General features: G+C 40.5%; 2 protein-coding genes across 3 annotated transcripts; one reads left to right on the top strand and one right to left on the bottom strand.

The window, feature by feature from the left end:
• Nucleotides 1–311: 311 nt before the first annotated feature.
• On the bottom strand, nt 312–10,194 carry cnot2 (CCR4-NOT transcription complex, subunit 2). Of its 2 annotated transcripts, none has more exons than XM_086162581.1 (15): nt 10,151–10,194; nt 9,016–9,144; nt 8,844–8,916; nt 7,684–7,831; nt 7,340–7,522; nt 7,164–7,243; nt 6,724–6,849; nt 5,370–5,494; nt 5,140–5,257; nt 4,682–4,838; nt 4,066–4,127; nt 3,195–3,244; nt 3,002–3,102; nt 2,006–2,150; nt 312–1,769 (listed from the first exon to the last, which is right to left on the bottom strand). In XM_086162581.1, exons 2-15 carry the CDS (start codon nt 9,130–9,132, stop codon nt 1,683–1,685), a joined length of 1,572 nt encoding a protein of 523 aa, XP_086018707.1. In that variant the 5' UTR covers nt 9,133–9,144; nt 10,151–10,194; the 3' UTR covers nt 312–1,682. The 2 variants fall into 2 exon arrangements, with proteins under 2 accessions (XP_086018707.1, XP_086018708.1); XM_086162582.1 differs by lacking the exon at nt 312–1,769 and adding an exon at nt 1,775–1,898.
• A 2,417-nt stretch (nt 10,195–12,611) lies between these two features.
• lrrc10 (leucine rich repeat containing 10) lies at nt 12,612–13,976 on the top strand. Its single transcript, XM_086162586.1, has 2 exons — nt 12,612–12,748; nt 12,919–13,976. Exon 2 carries the CDS (start codon nt 12,984–12,986, stop codon nt 13,833–13,835), a length of 852 nt encoding a protein of 283 aa, XP_086018712.1. The 5' UTR covers nt 12,612–12,748; nt 12,919–12,983; the 3' UTR covers nt 13,836–13,976.
• The last annotated feature ends 732 nt before the right edge of the window (nt 13,977–14,708 follow it).

The raw sequence follows: 14,708 nt of genomic DNA on the forward strand, positions 1-14,708 counted from the left end.
TCTCTCCCTCTCTTGGAATTTGTTAAATTTGTCAGTGCCATCATTTTGTAAAGAATATTCATGCGTTTAAAAATCACTGCTAATTTCAACAAAACGTTTATGAATTTTGTAGCTATTTTCTTTAATGAGGTTAATTCCCTAATGTTGCCTTTCCTCTTATTTCCAACAAACACCAAACCAGTACGCATTTGAGTCTGTACTATTACTGTCATTCATATTTCAGTTGGCTAGATTGAATAAATCCCTGTGTCAATAATAAACATGTCCATGACAAACTGGATGAGCCAGAAATCAAGACATACACACAACGATTCAGGAAAGCCTTTTCTGCTTTAATACAAAGAAAAGAAGCACTTTGCTTCAGAAAATACAAGAAAGGTCTTGATTTTTTTCTCCACAAAAGGTCTTTTTTTTTCCTTTTCCTATGAAATCCTGCTGCTCAAACAGCTTCAATTGAAACACATCCCTTCTTTTTCTTTGTACTCCAATGCCGAGCTGATGATGTCGTTTGCTTTTTGTGATTTTTGGCTGAGAATCAGGCATTTCCATTACATGACATTTTATACGCTTTATTTGATGTAAGTGCCACGTGACACCCTGTCCAGCAGATCCAGAAATGTCCTGTTTACTTCCACATATTGCATCCGTGCTCTCACCTCATAAAAACGAGGTACAAAGCAGGGCAAAATTTTCTTCCAAAATAGATGTCATATATATATATACACATACATATATATATATATAGCAATCATATATACACATTCGTAAATACATTTACTAATTATGTGATGCAAAGAAACAAAATGTACACATTTCATACAAAATTGTAACAAAGACTGGAAAGTGTTTTGTTTGCTGTGGAGCAACATCGTGCAGGTGTTTAGCGCCTCTGCGAGGATTTGTCCACGTCCATAGGAAATGAGCCGTCTCCCAGATTTGTGTCCCGTCTTTCGGTTTGCACAAGGCCTCTGACTGAGAGGACAGGCGGAACAGCTGGTTGGGCGGAGGAATGATATGGAAACTGATACCGGCTTGGAAACGGGATTTGGAAAATGTTGCATGCGCACAAAAAGAATGACCCTAAAAAGAAAAATAGCAGGAAAAAAAAAAAAAAAAAAAAAAATCGGGGAGTGTTCACATAAAAAAAAGCACAAACAAATTTTGTGTTCTTTTATTACTAAATATAGTGCAACCATGAACATTGCAATTTCTTTCACTTGCGTCCAAAGATGTTAACTTGGCTTTCCTCGCCTTGTTTCTTCTGGTGCTTTTACAAACTTGTTGTCTTGGTTCAGTCACCATCCTGTGCCAAGAGGGGTGTCCTCCTCTTCCTCCTTCTCTTCCTCCTCCTCCTCTTTCTCCTCCTTCTCCTCCCCAGGAGCTCTCGGGCTTCAGATTTAAAGACGTAAACAAACAGACCCTGCTCGGAACGAGACAGAAAAACAAACCGGGGGTGGGGAGGGGGGATAGAGAATAAAAACTAAGGGGATGGGAGGGGGTGTTTTTTTCGGGCAGTGTGGAATTTAGAAAGGCAGGGCAGTTCTGATGGCGGCGACACTTCCTCTGCAGTCAAACAGCCAAATCCTCGAGGAATTAAAAACCAGGCTGTGTGCAGCACAGCGCCTCCCTGGACAAACACGTCGTGTGCAGGAACAGCTGCAGCCCATGGCAGCGGTCGGGCCTTAGAAGGCCTGCTGGGCTGGGTTGTAGTTGAACGTCGTCGGCACGTGAGGCCTCTCTTCCAGCTTGTCGTACTCCAGGTGAAACTCCTAGACGCAGAAGCAATTTGAACATGACGGGAAATCCGCCAGGGAAATGGATCAGAGATGTACGGAAGACGGTTAGGGCCACTGATTTCTGAATTCTAAAGGCAGACTTATGAGATTAATCTCTTGATTCTGAGGGGAAACAAGAACGAGATTTTAAAAACTCAAAATTTCTTTTGGAAAGAGAGATTTTTCAGGAGCGACCCAAAGTCTCTTTCAATTCAAAAATACAATCGTACCTTGGCTACTTTCCTCCAATTAAGACAATCAAAAAAGTAGTAGGTTCCCCTTTCATAGGTGTTGGTCTTCAGCGTGGGCTCCATGCCCGGCGCCCGTGTGATCCAGACCCGCTCCTCCTTGTGGTACCGCCAGTCCCGGTTGAAGCTGGAGAGAGAAGTCACACATATAAGAAAATAAATCAAATAGAAAAAGAAAAATAGTAGGGTGACGATGACGGTTTTCTCTTTGTCGACCGCATTCCTCATAAGAAGCTACCAAAGCTATAAACAACATGTTTCCTTCCGCTGCCTTATTTGATCAGTATTGTGAAATATAGAGTATCTAGACCAGGATGTAACTTTTACTTTGAATCACCATCTTGATAAGAACTCCTCAGTTCAGCTTTTATTTTTAAATTAGATTATTGATCAGTGGGATCTACAATTGCAAAGAACTCAGATCCTTCAAAAATCGCAGTCTAAAAATACTCTTACAGGTCCTTGAAAAAGATAACTTTAAACGAAGTAAAAAAGTATTATCTGCAACATGTATCTGAGATATCAAAAGTATAAGTAAATATGTTAAAGTTGCATCCTATTGTTTTTATATACTTTATATTATATGGGTAGCTAAATAGCAATACTAAAGCGTGTTTGTGCAGCATGTGTTTAAAACCACTTTCAGGGAACATCTGTAAAGTGGTTTTAAAACAACTCTCACAACAGAATTTTAAAATACATTTCATAAAATCTTTATGTAATAAGTAACCTAACTGTGATATAAACTGTAGGGAGGTAAATAGCAGAAAATATAAATAAAGTACAGCAGTTGCGGTCTATAGTGTTGTCAAAAAGAAATACTCCAGCTTTGTACAAGCGCCTCAAACCATACTTTTATACTTTGACTTAATTAGTATCAGTCACTGCATAATGGCTATAATCCAGAATAATCATCCCTAGGAATTAGAAAATGCGGCTGTCATCGAGAAACGTGATTCTTCATCTAGATGAACTCACAGTTCTACTGCAGCCAGAAGCTGTAGCAAGTCTCCGCCATTCATGTAGTACAGGTAGAACAACAGGTCTTCACCGTAGCGAGCCAGTTTGATGGCAGCCAACTGGAGGGGAGAGGAGAGGAGAACTTGACGTCACAGAGGAGTGACGAAGGAGAACACACACGCACACACACTTTCCTCTAAATCAGATTTACCTTGTCCCTTATGTGGATATTGGTCAAGTACTCCGATGGAACATGGAAGTCTGGAAAAAGAGCAGGAGGAGAGTGAAAGAATTATCAAACGGTCGTCTTTAAAATTCAGACATTCGGCAAATCAGTTTGGATTTTCCCCAAACCTGTTTGGCATGCCAGTGAAAGGCGCTGAGGAAAACTAAGATCCCATATTATTGCTGTCGGATAAAAGAGATTCCACACTGGGTCCTCTTGGCAATCGATGTACCAACCACTGAAACACCACTTTATTCCAATCTCAAAATCCTCCCTCGAAACGGCGCAGGGTCGCCATCACATCCGTACTACCCGTTTTGGACAAAGCTGTCAGAGACTGGACGGCTCGAGTTAGAACGCTGTCAGACCGGCGTCAAGGAGAGACCGGAAAACCACCGGAGCATGGCGGCTAATCTTTTGGGATTAAGTGACACCTCCAGACCGCAAGCATGCCTGACATGTGAGCCAAACAAATCCGGACTGATCAAACTCTTGTCTTCTTTCCGCAGCCTGGATATCTGTTGACTAATACCTCTGCGGGGGTTGGAGGTGGGTGGGGGCACTCCTAGGGTGCTCCTCCCATCACACATCTAGTTGGCCTTTTGCATGAGCTCAGCTCAGTGTAATTACACCATGCAATGAATAGTCGATCACCACTAAATAGTTCAAGCTATTTTGAAAAACTACTGTAAGAAGCGCAGAGGTCCTTCCACCTCCTGTCTGTCATCGTCAAAGCGGCTTAATAGCAACTGACCAAAATCATTAAATAGACTCTTGTCTGCCAAATGTTTGCCCGTCATGCAAATTAGAAGAGGAAATCGATTTTATCACCACACACTCCAAGTTAATGTCTTACCGATGTCTTGTGGCCGACAGGGTGCTGAAGCCCACGGGGACGCGAACTTGGGGTAGAGATTTCTGTCAGGGCGAAAGCAGAGGGTAAGTCAGAGCTACAACGGTTAGCGGTCAGAAATGAGGCTACAGTGGGGGGTTGAAAGTAAAAACCATCAAAAGATGCACAGACACTAGATGCACTGGTCAAGAAGGAAACCTGGTTAGTGGTTAGTTTATTTTTCCTGTTTAAACGGGATTGAACTGTGTACGGTGACTATTTTTTTGCATTTAAATTAAAAGTGAGGGAGCTGTAACAGATACAGTTCCAGATTTCCATAACTCTTGCACCTTCTCGTCAAGGCGGTCATCTGTGACAGTAACAACTTTAAACAAATACTGTTAAAAACAAACAAAACAAACAAAAAAAAAACTTAAAACAGGCCATAAATATGTCATTATTACTTACAAACAAAAAGCCAAACTGCTAATCATGGATTAACTACTTATTGGTTCTAAGCACACTTATATACGTTTGCTGACTAACGCAAGAGAAAAACTAGCTTATTACCATGTCATAAAATCACATAGATTACTAATTTGGTTCTGATACATCTTCCAAGGTGAGACGAGTGTCTTACTCGGGTGAGTTCAAGTTGAGTCCCAGTGTCGTGAGGTCACTTCCTAGCGCCAGATGGACCATGCCGGGATCGGTCTCTGCTGCCCGGATGAACGTCAGCAAGCCAATCATGCCAAATTGGTCTGTCACCATTCCTGTGGGAATGTTCGTCACCCGACCTGCAGTCGCAGGATTACACACAATTCGACAGGTTTGAGCACTACAGGAAATTCAAATATCCATCCGATAACATGTAAGCTCAGTATTTCTACACAGTGCACAGGTTTGACAGCAAGCGAGGCAAGTATTCATTAGTGGCAGTCAAGAAACTTACAAATGGAAAAATGATGTTCTCATCCTCATTTTAGTCTATCAGTATTTATCTGACCCGAAACGCAGGGTAGAGAGCCCGACTGCCTCACCCAAGTTGTGTGATTAAGAAGGGTTGTCTCAGCAATACGATTGGCTAGGAGGTCTCACCATCGGGCAACACCTGGATCCCTTTCTTCTGGTTATTGTTTTGTGCCGAGGCCGTCTTGTCTCCGGGGAACTTGGGCCCATCTGCATTGGATGTGCTCTTGTTTGTTGAATTCAAGTTCTACGGCAAGCAGAAAAGCAGTTTGAATGACCGAAGTGTTGGATATTTAATGAATAACGGTGTTCCATCCTGTTAAGACAGTGCCGCAGAGCTGCCAGCAGCTCACACTTACAGCCTTGCTGTCATCGTTGTTCAACGTAGGATCCTTGTAGTTCGGGCCGGGCAGTGCGGGGAAGTCCTCGTTGTGGATTGAGAAATCTTGTGTCTGTTCACTTGATGGCTTCGTTACCATGCCAACTTGGATGATGGAGGGAAAAAAACAGAACAAAAAAAAAAAAAAAAACAATATTACTTCTCAAATGCGGTTACAAAAAAGGTGCCCTGACAGTACAACAGTAGTTATAGGATGATAAAATTCATTTTGTGCAGACCCATGAAAAGTTCAACAGCTTAGGCAACCTAGGAGATATAACCTTTTAATAAATGTATCAGTATCATTGTATTTGAGCCAAAACTCAGTAAATCAATATGACTGATCCTTTCAGAGAGTAAAAGCCACTGGGCTGGAAATGTGTCTCTCACTGTTGAAAATGTCGCAATTTCAAATGCCAAGGATACGGTTTAGATTATTGAGTGTCAAATGTTTATTATTGAAAATTTCAGTCGTCACATATAAATATCCAATATTAACCCCTTGTAATAATAGTATTTTGTAATCAAAATTTTTGGCATGTCTGTTTTTATCCTAAATAGAAAGTCTGACCAGTAATGCACGCAGCCAGACACCCCAACTTTTTAATCTTTTATTTTCATTAAAAGGATTACCAAATATTTGCTTAACTTTTTTGCGCAATGACAACGGCAAAATACTCAGTTTTAATTAGCTGACAACAAGCATCAGGAAATAAACGTATTTTAATGGGTTACTTTAAACACTTTAAAACTGAGACGCAAAAATGTAGACACTTCTGTACCAGAAGGACACTTTGTAGACCTTGGTTTTCTCGAGCCTTTAGCATCAAAGACAGACAAGAAATTAAGTAATAATCATACGAGACGTGTCCATTTTCTCAAAAAAAAAAAGTTGTTACCTCCAAGAACCAAGAAGTTTGAGGTCTTTGTAAACCACCAAGCCCCACAGGAAGAAAGGAAGAATTTAATATGCTGTTTGAGTGAGTGTTCCCCAAAAGTGCTCTAACCTTTTGCAATGGGTAAACGTGTCCACGTTGAACACAAATCTTCTAGCAGCAGCTTCTCAGAACATTTTTAGATTATTTTTAAATACTGTAGCCATCATTCAATCGGTAAAAGTTCAGTGTGATTGGTTGCAAACTCCAAAACCTCTCAGAATTAACATCACGTAGACAGAATTCGGGATGACTTGTGCGTTGAAACTAAGCTTCCATTTATATAAAGACTCCAATTAAGAAGCTGATATCAGTATTTTTTTTGCTGCAGGAAAATTCAGCCTCTTGTTTCATATTAGTGAAAGAGAAAATTAGACCTTTCCCAGCCTCGTGTCCTACCATAAGGAGCCCTCCCAGCCAGAGGGTTGAGCACCGGTGTTGGGTTTCCAGTCCCTTCTCTCGGACTTCTATCAGCTAACGCAGGGAAGTCCGAAAGATCCAGTCCCGTTACATTTTTGCTCCCATCTGCAAAAACAGCCAGGTTTAGGACTTGAGTTGGTAGCAAAGATCAGTTTAACTAGTGAATGTGAAATGTTAAGATACGTCATGAGTGATATATTTGTTGCAAAAAAAAATTAAAAAAAAACCAAACACATTTTACTGCATTTTACAGTAGATTCCTGATAGAGAAGAACTATTCAATATAATTTTAAGTGAAAGCAGGTGAACAGAGAAAAAGTGATTATTATCCCTCTGAATATTAAAACAATAAATTACAAATTTTAATGTTTTTTAGTATATTTGACTTTCTTGACAACCCCAACATCCATCACACTAACCTGTGCCATTGAAGATGTTACTTGATAATGAGTTGTTCATCCCAAAAGCCTGATTTCGGTTCATTCCAAACCCCGACATGCTACAAAGATCATGCAAAACCAAAAGCAAACACATTGGTATCATCACGGTAACTTTGCTCTGCAGGCAGCAGACATGGTGGACTGGGTGTGTGTACCTGTTTACGGTGAAGGGCTGCCGTGCTGGTTGCTGTTTGGGCATACAGATGATGCTGGGAGAGCTGCGGTTGGGGCTCCCAAGACCCGAGCTGCCCATACTGTTGGTCCTGCCACTCATGCTAATGCCTTGACCAACCTGAGTGTGGTTTAGTATGTTCCTTGTGTTCATCGGCAAGGTGCTTCTATTGAAACATGATCAGATCTGTTTAGGTGAATTTATATTTCTATTGTCTGAATGTTAAGTAACCTATTTACTCCCAGTTGTAATAAACTGCTACTAAGCAGGCAAATATTATGCCACCAAAGCAATGTGTATTCAACGGGGCCAGTAAACTATGTGTACCTGCTCGGCGATGGAGGGGTATGGAGGGACATGGCAGGGACCCCTGTTGTTGGGGTGATATGACTTGCAAGCTGGCTGCCTTGTGTTAAATTTCGGTTTAGCTGAGGTGTATTGTTCCCCATGCCTCTTACCGAAAAGCCAAGTGCACCTGCAATGATGAAGAGGAAAATTTATACTACGGCTTTCCCTTGTCTTTTCTTTGTCCAAGAAATGCACAGTGCATTCTATATTCAGGTCAGTGATTTGTTGGGCGGTGAAAGAATTGTTTGGCTTTTATGTCAGCTTTGATGTAAGTTGTGTTATTATTACATTGCATTAATCAATTAGGAGTTGGTACTTTGTTATTCACAGTCTCTTATCTTCATTAGGGAAAAGCAGTTCAATTTTCAATCGTGACATGCTACCTCATGACAAATCCTATACTTAAAAAGGTCTGTGTTGATTCTTCGAGCGATAAGTTGGTAGTTGTCCACTGGAACTATTGTCACCAGAGTTCTTACCTGGGACAAGCAGGCATCTAAGCAAATATTACAAGCTATTGCTAGCCTGAATTGATAAATTAATGCACAAATAAGCCGATCAGAGAAACACTGACGACCGTTAGGAGTTGCCAAATCAACACTCTGATGAACTCTAAAAGACCAGGAAAATCACAACAAGTGGAGGATTCTTTCATTGATGAATAAACAACAAATCAGAACTTCTAACAATGTCATGACACTCTAGAGGAAGAAGTAGTTTCTGTTTAAATTGAAGGTATGGCTTCATCAGGATAAAAATATCATACAAAAAATGATCTACAGGTCTAGATTTGTTGGACAGATGTACGACAGAACACACTATGAAAGCAAGTTAAAAAATCGGATAGTCTTTAAGGCCAGAGTCCACAAACAAGAAGCAAGAAAAGATGGCTGCTTTATCTCAAAAGAGGGACACCAGTGAATAACTACCAGTTATTTCCCTAAGCATTACCCAAAAAAAAAAAAGCTGAAAATCAATAACATATGTCTCCCCGATTACTTCTGGACATCTTACGTAAATCCTAAGTCGAATCCATTGTGGCAATTGAGCATTTAGTACATTAATATGGTAAACAACCCACTGCCATGTAGGCTACATGTAAGAGATTTGCTGTGTGTGCGAGACCAGGCAACACTCACTTTGTGGACCATACAAACTTGCACCGAGCTGCGATAGCTGACCCGACGACGATGGCGAGGGTGAGGACAGCACCTGAGGAGAAATATTTTGAGAGTGAGACAGAGGGCAGGTGGTAAACATCTCCCCTTTGGCGATTAAAAAAAGGACTGCAAGCACCGTAGCGACACTTACGTCTTTGTCCGACCGATGTGGGAACATCGACGGCTGGTTGTAGTACATGCTTTCATCGGTGAAGTCGTTATCCACTGCCTCAACGAACTCTACAAATTTCTTCCTAGAACCAAACATGCCTTTTGTCACCTGTCAAAACCAAGAAACAAACAAACAGAAAAGCAGCTGTTAATCAAACTTGTTTGTAAACAAAGCAACTGATCAAGAGCATAGCATCTTCGCATTTCCCATAATGACAGTTGGTAACCCAAAGTACAACGTGTCTAATTTGACTTTGAACTGGCAAAAGAGAAAAGGACAATTCGTCAGACGCCGCTCAATCTGTATCCGGATGTTGTAGTACTTCATTGACGAGGTACAGCGCCTTCCCTTTTTTTATCTCAAAAACTCCACTGGAGTGCAACTTTCCAATTGAGGCAATTTAATGATGTGTCTCTACGACACATTTTACAGATTATAAATATTCACCATATCCGGATATTATAATTAAGTTTAGAGGACTAAGATAAAGTTGAGCCACACTCAAATTAGCTTTGCTGGGATCAACAATGAATATTTAAACATACCGCCGACAGGTTAAAGTTCGCACTGTGTCTTTACCACGCACTATGTAGCTTAAGAACTATTTTCAAGTGATAAAAAATGTTAAAGTAATACCAACAATGCTAATGAGCCGGTTAGCTGCTTCAGTTCTGAATATCTCGCCCGTGTAACGTCAGCAGGCTAGGAGCTTGTAATCACTATTAGCTTAGCTAGGTTAACACTGAGCTTGCGGTCGAGCCGCTAGCCAAGACAGGCTACAACCGCTTTGTCAAATCTTCCCATCTTCATCAAATAATTCCAACGGGGCTTCCAGGCACTAGTAACAATCGGGAAACATTAGGGCCCTCTCTGTCTGCTTGTATCCACAGACAGCTGTCTGTTCTGTAGGCTCAGTTTACGCTCCGCTTGCAGCAGCAGCAGTAGTAGCAGCAGCAGTAGCCGGACCAGGAGCGCCAATCCGCTGCAGCTAAACGCCAAAGAACCAATCCGTATCCAAAAAATTGGAGGATGGCAAGACTAATCGCTAATTCAGATGAGCTAAATGTGCGGGTATCCGTTAAAGTAAGACGGGAAAGCAATAAAATTCCCTCACCGCATCAATTTTCCTTCTCTTCGTTAGATCCAAGATGGCTGTGCTCTCAGTCGAAAGAGGAATAGCCTTTACCCTCTGACCTAACAACGTGCCGACCACTTCCGTATACAACTCTGTACCCTGCGGGAATAACACAGCACTAGAAGCATTTTTTTCTTTTTTGGAAAATAGTCATAATAATATACGTTTCATACAAAAGAGTCTGATGACAGTAATCCTGTTGGAATAGAACTACATTAGCCTGCACCTGCTTTCATTTCTCAATGGGCCTCAAGTGGGATATGATGAATATTATTTTAATGTCACTGGAATCTAGTTGTAGTTACTCCTGGAGTATTAAATAAACGAAACGGGGTGGTGTCACAGTTTACGCCTCCACCCTTAAACTAAGAGTTTTGAGATGGATCTCATTTTGATCCTGTTGTTCAGACTTGTGCCCAGGTCAAGTTTTAAGAGTCTTGCATTACTTAGAAAGCCTCTCAGTATCCAACATTACATAGTTCCAAGTAGGTGGTCTTGTAAAGAACCAGTATTTACCATGACGCCAATGTTTCAGATGTCCATGTCATTTAACACACTGATAGTTACCATTTTTTTGGGATTTGCAAATATCACAGCTGTCAAATGTCAAAAGAAAGGTGCTTTATCACTGTTGAAACCCTAAAAAACACTGCGTGCATTTTCATTAATCTGCCAACCAAAATACATGCTGTTACATAAATTTACACTGTAGTCCAACTCCAGTGATCTTGATCCTAGTATTTTATTTTAATGGTGTTTTTTTATTCCTGTTTTTGCGTGTGTTTTACTGTTTTTTTTAACCCCATTCAGTCAAACCTTTAATCCCTTGGCCACTCAAACAAAATGTATTTTATTTTTCTACTTATTCTGACAATAGCACTTCCCTGTTCATTTTGTACTTTCTGTGCTGTACTAACACTCTCTGACACATTGTTGTATCACATTATATTTAATGTCTCGAAACAAGTCTGGAAGTAAACCCCTAATGTGTTGATAATATGTTTGTCAAGCTATAATAAGCCTTTATAGACATTTTCACTGCTTGTATTTTAAATTACAGCAGGAATAAGTCCAAACATGACTCATCAACTGACATAGTTTTCACAAATTACCCCATAAAACTCATATTTTCATCTGTGCTTTTAACTCTGTGGCATATTCAAATCCCGTGAAACGGTCTGCTTATTTTAGGGCCTTTAAGAGGCCCAAGGTCAGTAAGTTGGATAAGGGGAGGGACTAGTGCTAAAAACAATCTGTCAGGGAACTAAAACAGGAAGAGGTGCCCAGTGGCTCCCCTGATAACGAAAATGAAATTCTTTCCCACATTTATCTGGGATACAACGCAGCTCTAATAAAGCTCTGCTCGATAGGATGGGTAGATCAGCAGTGAAGCGCCACCTCTGACAGTTCGGGAAAAAATCTTTGCCTGAGCAAAATAAATTAAGATGTTGCTATTATTATGGAAGATAAACTGTGCACTTCTCCTTAATGGAAAAAAACACATTTTTTTCTGATTAGTGACCTGATTTTCCTTTTACCTATTTTTACTAATAACTATTAAAAATGATAGCTGGATCAATGGAATGAACTCAGTGTAAGTACTGGTCAAGTTCCAGGCTGTGTTGATTTACTCATACTTGGGTTGTGTTGGATCCCTGCAAAAGGTTGATTATAGTTCTCAATGTTATACATTTCTTTCCATCATCGCTGAAAGTACACAGAATCTGAAGGATTTGGTTACAATATTTGGATTGTGACAACACACTTGGGATTGTAAACACCCAATTTCACAACCAAGCAGTCTTCAGTATACTTTATATGTCATCTAAACTCTGTTATCATTTCACCTCAGTACCAGCAGATTGTATCTGCATGTACTTTATAATTTATAGTTTAATGTTAATTGTTTAATGTTTGCTGAGCAATTTGTTGCTATTATTTATTGTTTAATGTGCACTTTATTACTATTATTTTGTTAATTTCATGTCACCGCGGGATAGTAAAGAATGTCTTCATGATTCCTCTGTATGTCTAGTACATGTGAAGAAATTGACAATGAAGCCGACTTGACTTTGAATGGGACCTGTAACACTTGATCTCATGCTTAACACCTATCAATTACTTTAAATATGATATATTTCTGAGCGAGAGCAAACCATCAGCACTGACACGCCACTCCAAGTGTGGGTCAAGCTATTCGCTGTGATGGCACAGACAACAAAACTGCATCCAGCCTACGTCTAAATGACTTCTGCTTCATCCCTCTCATCAGAACACACTTCTTATGCTCATCCATGGCACCCTGCCCCTCCCTGTCTCTCCCTCTCTCCCACCGCTGTCATCTCAGAGCAGTGGGGTAAAGTCATTAGGCAGAAACAGGGAGGAGAGAGCAGCCAGTGGTTACTGTCGTGTTGAAAGTCAGGGCAAATCCCAGAGCAACTGAGAGAGTCAGCGTTGCACTGGGAAATAATCGGACAGGGACCAAAATTTGTTTTCAGCTTGTCAATTTGGAAAAAAACATTTCTTACTATAGGAGATACTGACAAGCCATGGATATTGGCAGCTGGACAGTGAAAAGTAGGTGGTTGACAATATGTATTACAATCATTTTATTACTTATTATGGACCTTCCTTGTTTGCAACTGATGTCTATTGGAAATGTTTATCTCATTATTATGTTGACTGAGTTAGCATCTGATTGTTGTTGTGTTGTAACAAATCTATTCTTGTTCTTGCACATTGAAAAGATCAGAGGAATTCCAAAATTACTCTGGATGAGCTTTAAGGAAACACTGTCCTGCAATGATTTCATATGAAGGGCCACTGGTGTGAGAGCCCAATGGGGAACGCTATACGAAGCGTCATCGCGTTCATTCCCTCCGAATGCTGCCAGCGCTTCTTAGTGGGCGACCTGAAGGAAATGCCCCTCGACCGGACCCTGGACCTGAGCAGCCATCAGTTGCGCCGCTTTCCAGTTACTGCATGTGTCTTCAATGAGCTGGTGAAGCTCTACCTGAGTGACAACAACCTCAGTAACTTACCAGTTGACTTGCAGAGCCTGAGGAAGCTGCAGCTCCTTGCCCTTGACTTTAACTCCTTTGAAGAGCTCCCCGCAGCTGTTTGCAGGTTGCCCAAGCTCAACATCCTTTACCTGGGCAACAACCGACTTTATCAGCTCCCCAAGGAACTGAGGGAGCTCAAAGAACTCAACACTCTATGGCTTGAGACTAACTGCTTTACAGTTTTCCCAAAGGTGATCTGTGAACTGCCTAATCTCAAGACCCTGCACCTCGGTTATAACCAACTGCGTTGTTTACCAAGGGAACTTAGCAGGTTGGAGGAGCTACGAAGTATCTGGCTCGCTGGTAATGAGCTGGCAGAGTTCCCGCCAGTATTACTGGAAATGCACTTTCTCGCTGTCATTGATGTCGATCGGAACAAAATTCACCATTTCCCAGGTTTGTCTCACATGCAGGGTTTGAAGCTTGTCATTTATGACCACAACCCCTGCGTTAATGCCCCGGTGGTGGGTGAGGGAGTCAGAAGGGTTGGGCGCTGGGCAGACAGCTCAGATGACGAGCAAGAAGATGATGGGGCGAAGGCAGCGAATGAATCCACAGCTGAGGCCATGGAAATACAGCCCAAGGAGGAGCACTTCGCTTAGGGTCAAGGAACAAAATGACCTTCAGCCATCGACGCCTGCAAGTGCAGGACAGTAGTCAAGTGGAACTCTTGAAGCTGAGTAGCGTGTTCTCCATGCCGATCGTATTTTATCCATATATGGCAAATTCTGATAAGGAGCTAAGTACGGTGCAATTACCAGTTTAGTCAAGTTCATTTCAGGAGCTTGGATTCATTCTTAATTAAATTACTTCAAAAAGTATCATTATTTTCATAAAATCTGTATATTTAAAAATCTCCGCCAGCAAAATTATATTATTGTTCTTATTAAAAAATATGTATTTTAATATTCAAGACATATATATAAACATAATCTTAAGCTTTATCAGGGAGTTTGTATATTACTACAGGACACAAGCTTTAGATTTAGAAAAGAAATGACCTAAATGTGTGCAAAGAAGATGAACCATGATAAACGATACCGTGTTGTTTCAAGAAAATGGGTGGGAAGAAGCAGTGAAACAATATTATTTAAGGTTAAACAAACATTAAAACTATTAAAAACGTCTTAACAATTTATATAATTAAGAAACAGTATTGAAACCATTTTGTTCCTTTTATAAGAAAAAGATAAGTTAAAAGGTTCCCTCTTTTGCCAAGGAAAAGCTGTGTTATTATTACATTAACTTAATATGATTTGGTTTTCTGCACATTCATCCTAAAAGATAAGACTTTAGCTATTGATTGTAGGGATCTTTAGTCATTATAATAATTTCAAACAATAGAAACATTATAAATGGCTTTGACCATTTTTTCCAACATCATCTGTATCACAGGGATAACTCATTTAACAAATTGGTGTAATATTACAAACATATCCTGTTTTTCATGGTATCAAATGCTTCAAGTGTTGTAG

This window comes from Fistularia commersonii, chromosome 17 (genome assembly GCF_037954325.1).
Source record: "Fistularia commersonii isolate RoL2024-O1a breed Wild chromosome 17, RoL_Fcom_v1.0, whole genome shotgun sequence".
Lineage (NCBI taxonomy): Eukaryota > Metazoa > Chordata > Actinopteri > Syngnathiformes > Fistulariidae > Fistularia > Fistularia commersonii.

What these genes read in the sequence shown, in the direction of transcription:
- cnot2 (XM_086162581.1), bottom strand. Translation starts at nt 9,132, where the DNA reads ATGTTTGGTTCTAGGAAGAAATTTGTAGAGTTCGTTGAGGCAGTGGAT. An exon ending in CACATCGGTCGGACAAAGAC is followed by an intron (nt 8,917 to 9,015) that starts GTAAGTGTCGCT and finishes ATTTCTCCTCAG; the next exon opens with GTGCTGTCCTCACCCTCGCC. An exon ending in CTTCTGGCTGCAGTAGAACT is followed by an intron (nt 2,151 to 3,001) that starts GTGAGTTCATCT and finishes TTCTCTCTCCAG; the next exon opens with CTTCAACCGGGACTGGCGGT.
- lrrc10 (XM_086162586.1), top strand. Translation starts at nt 12,984, where the DNA reads ATGAAGGGCCACTGGTGTGAGAGCCCAATGGGGAACGCTATACGAAGC.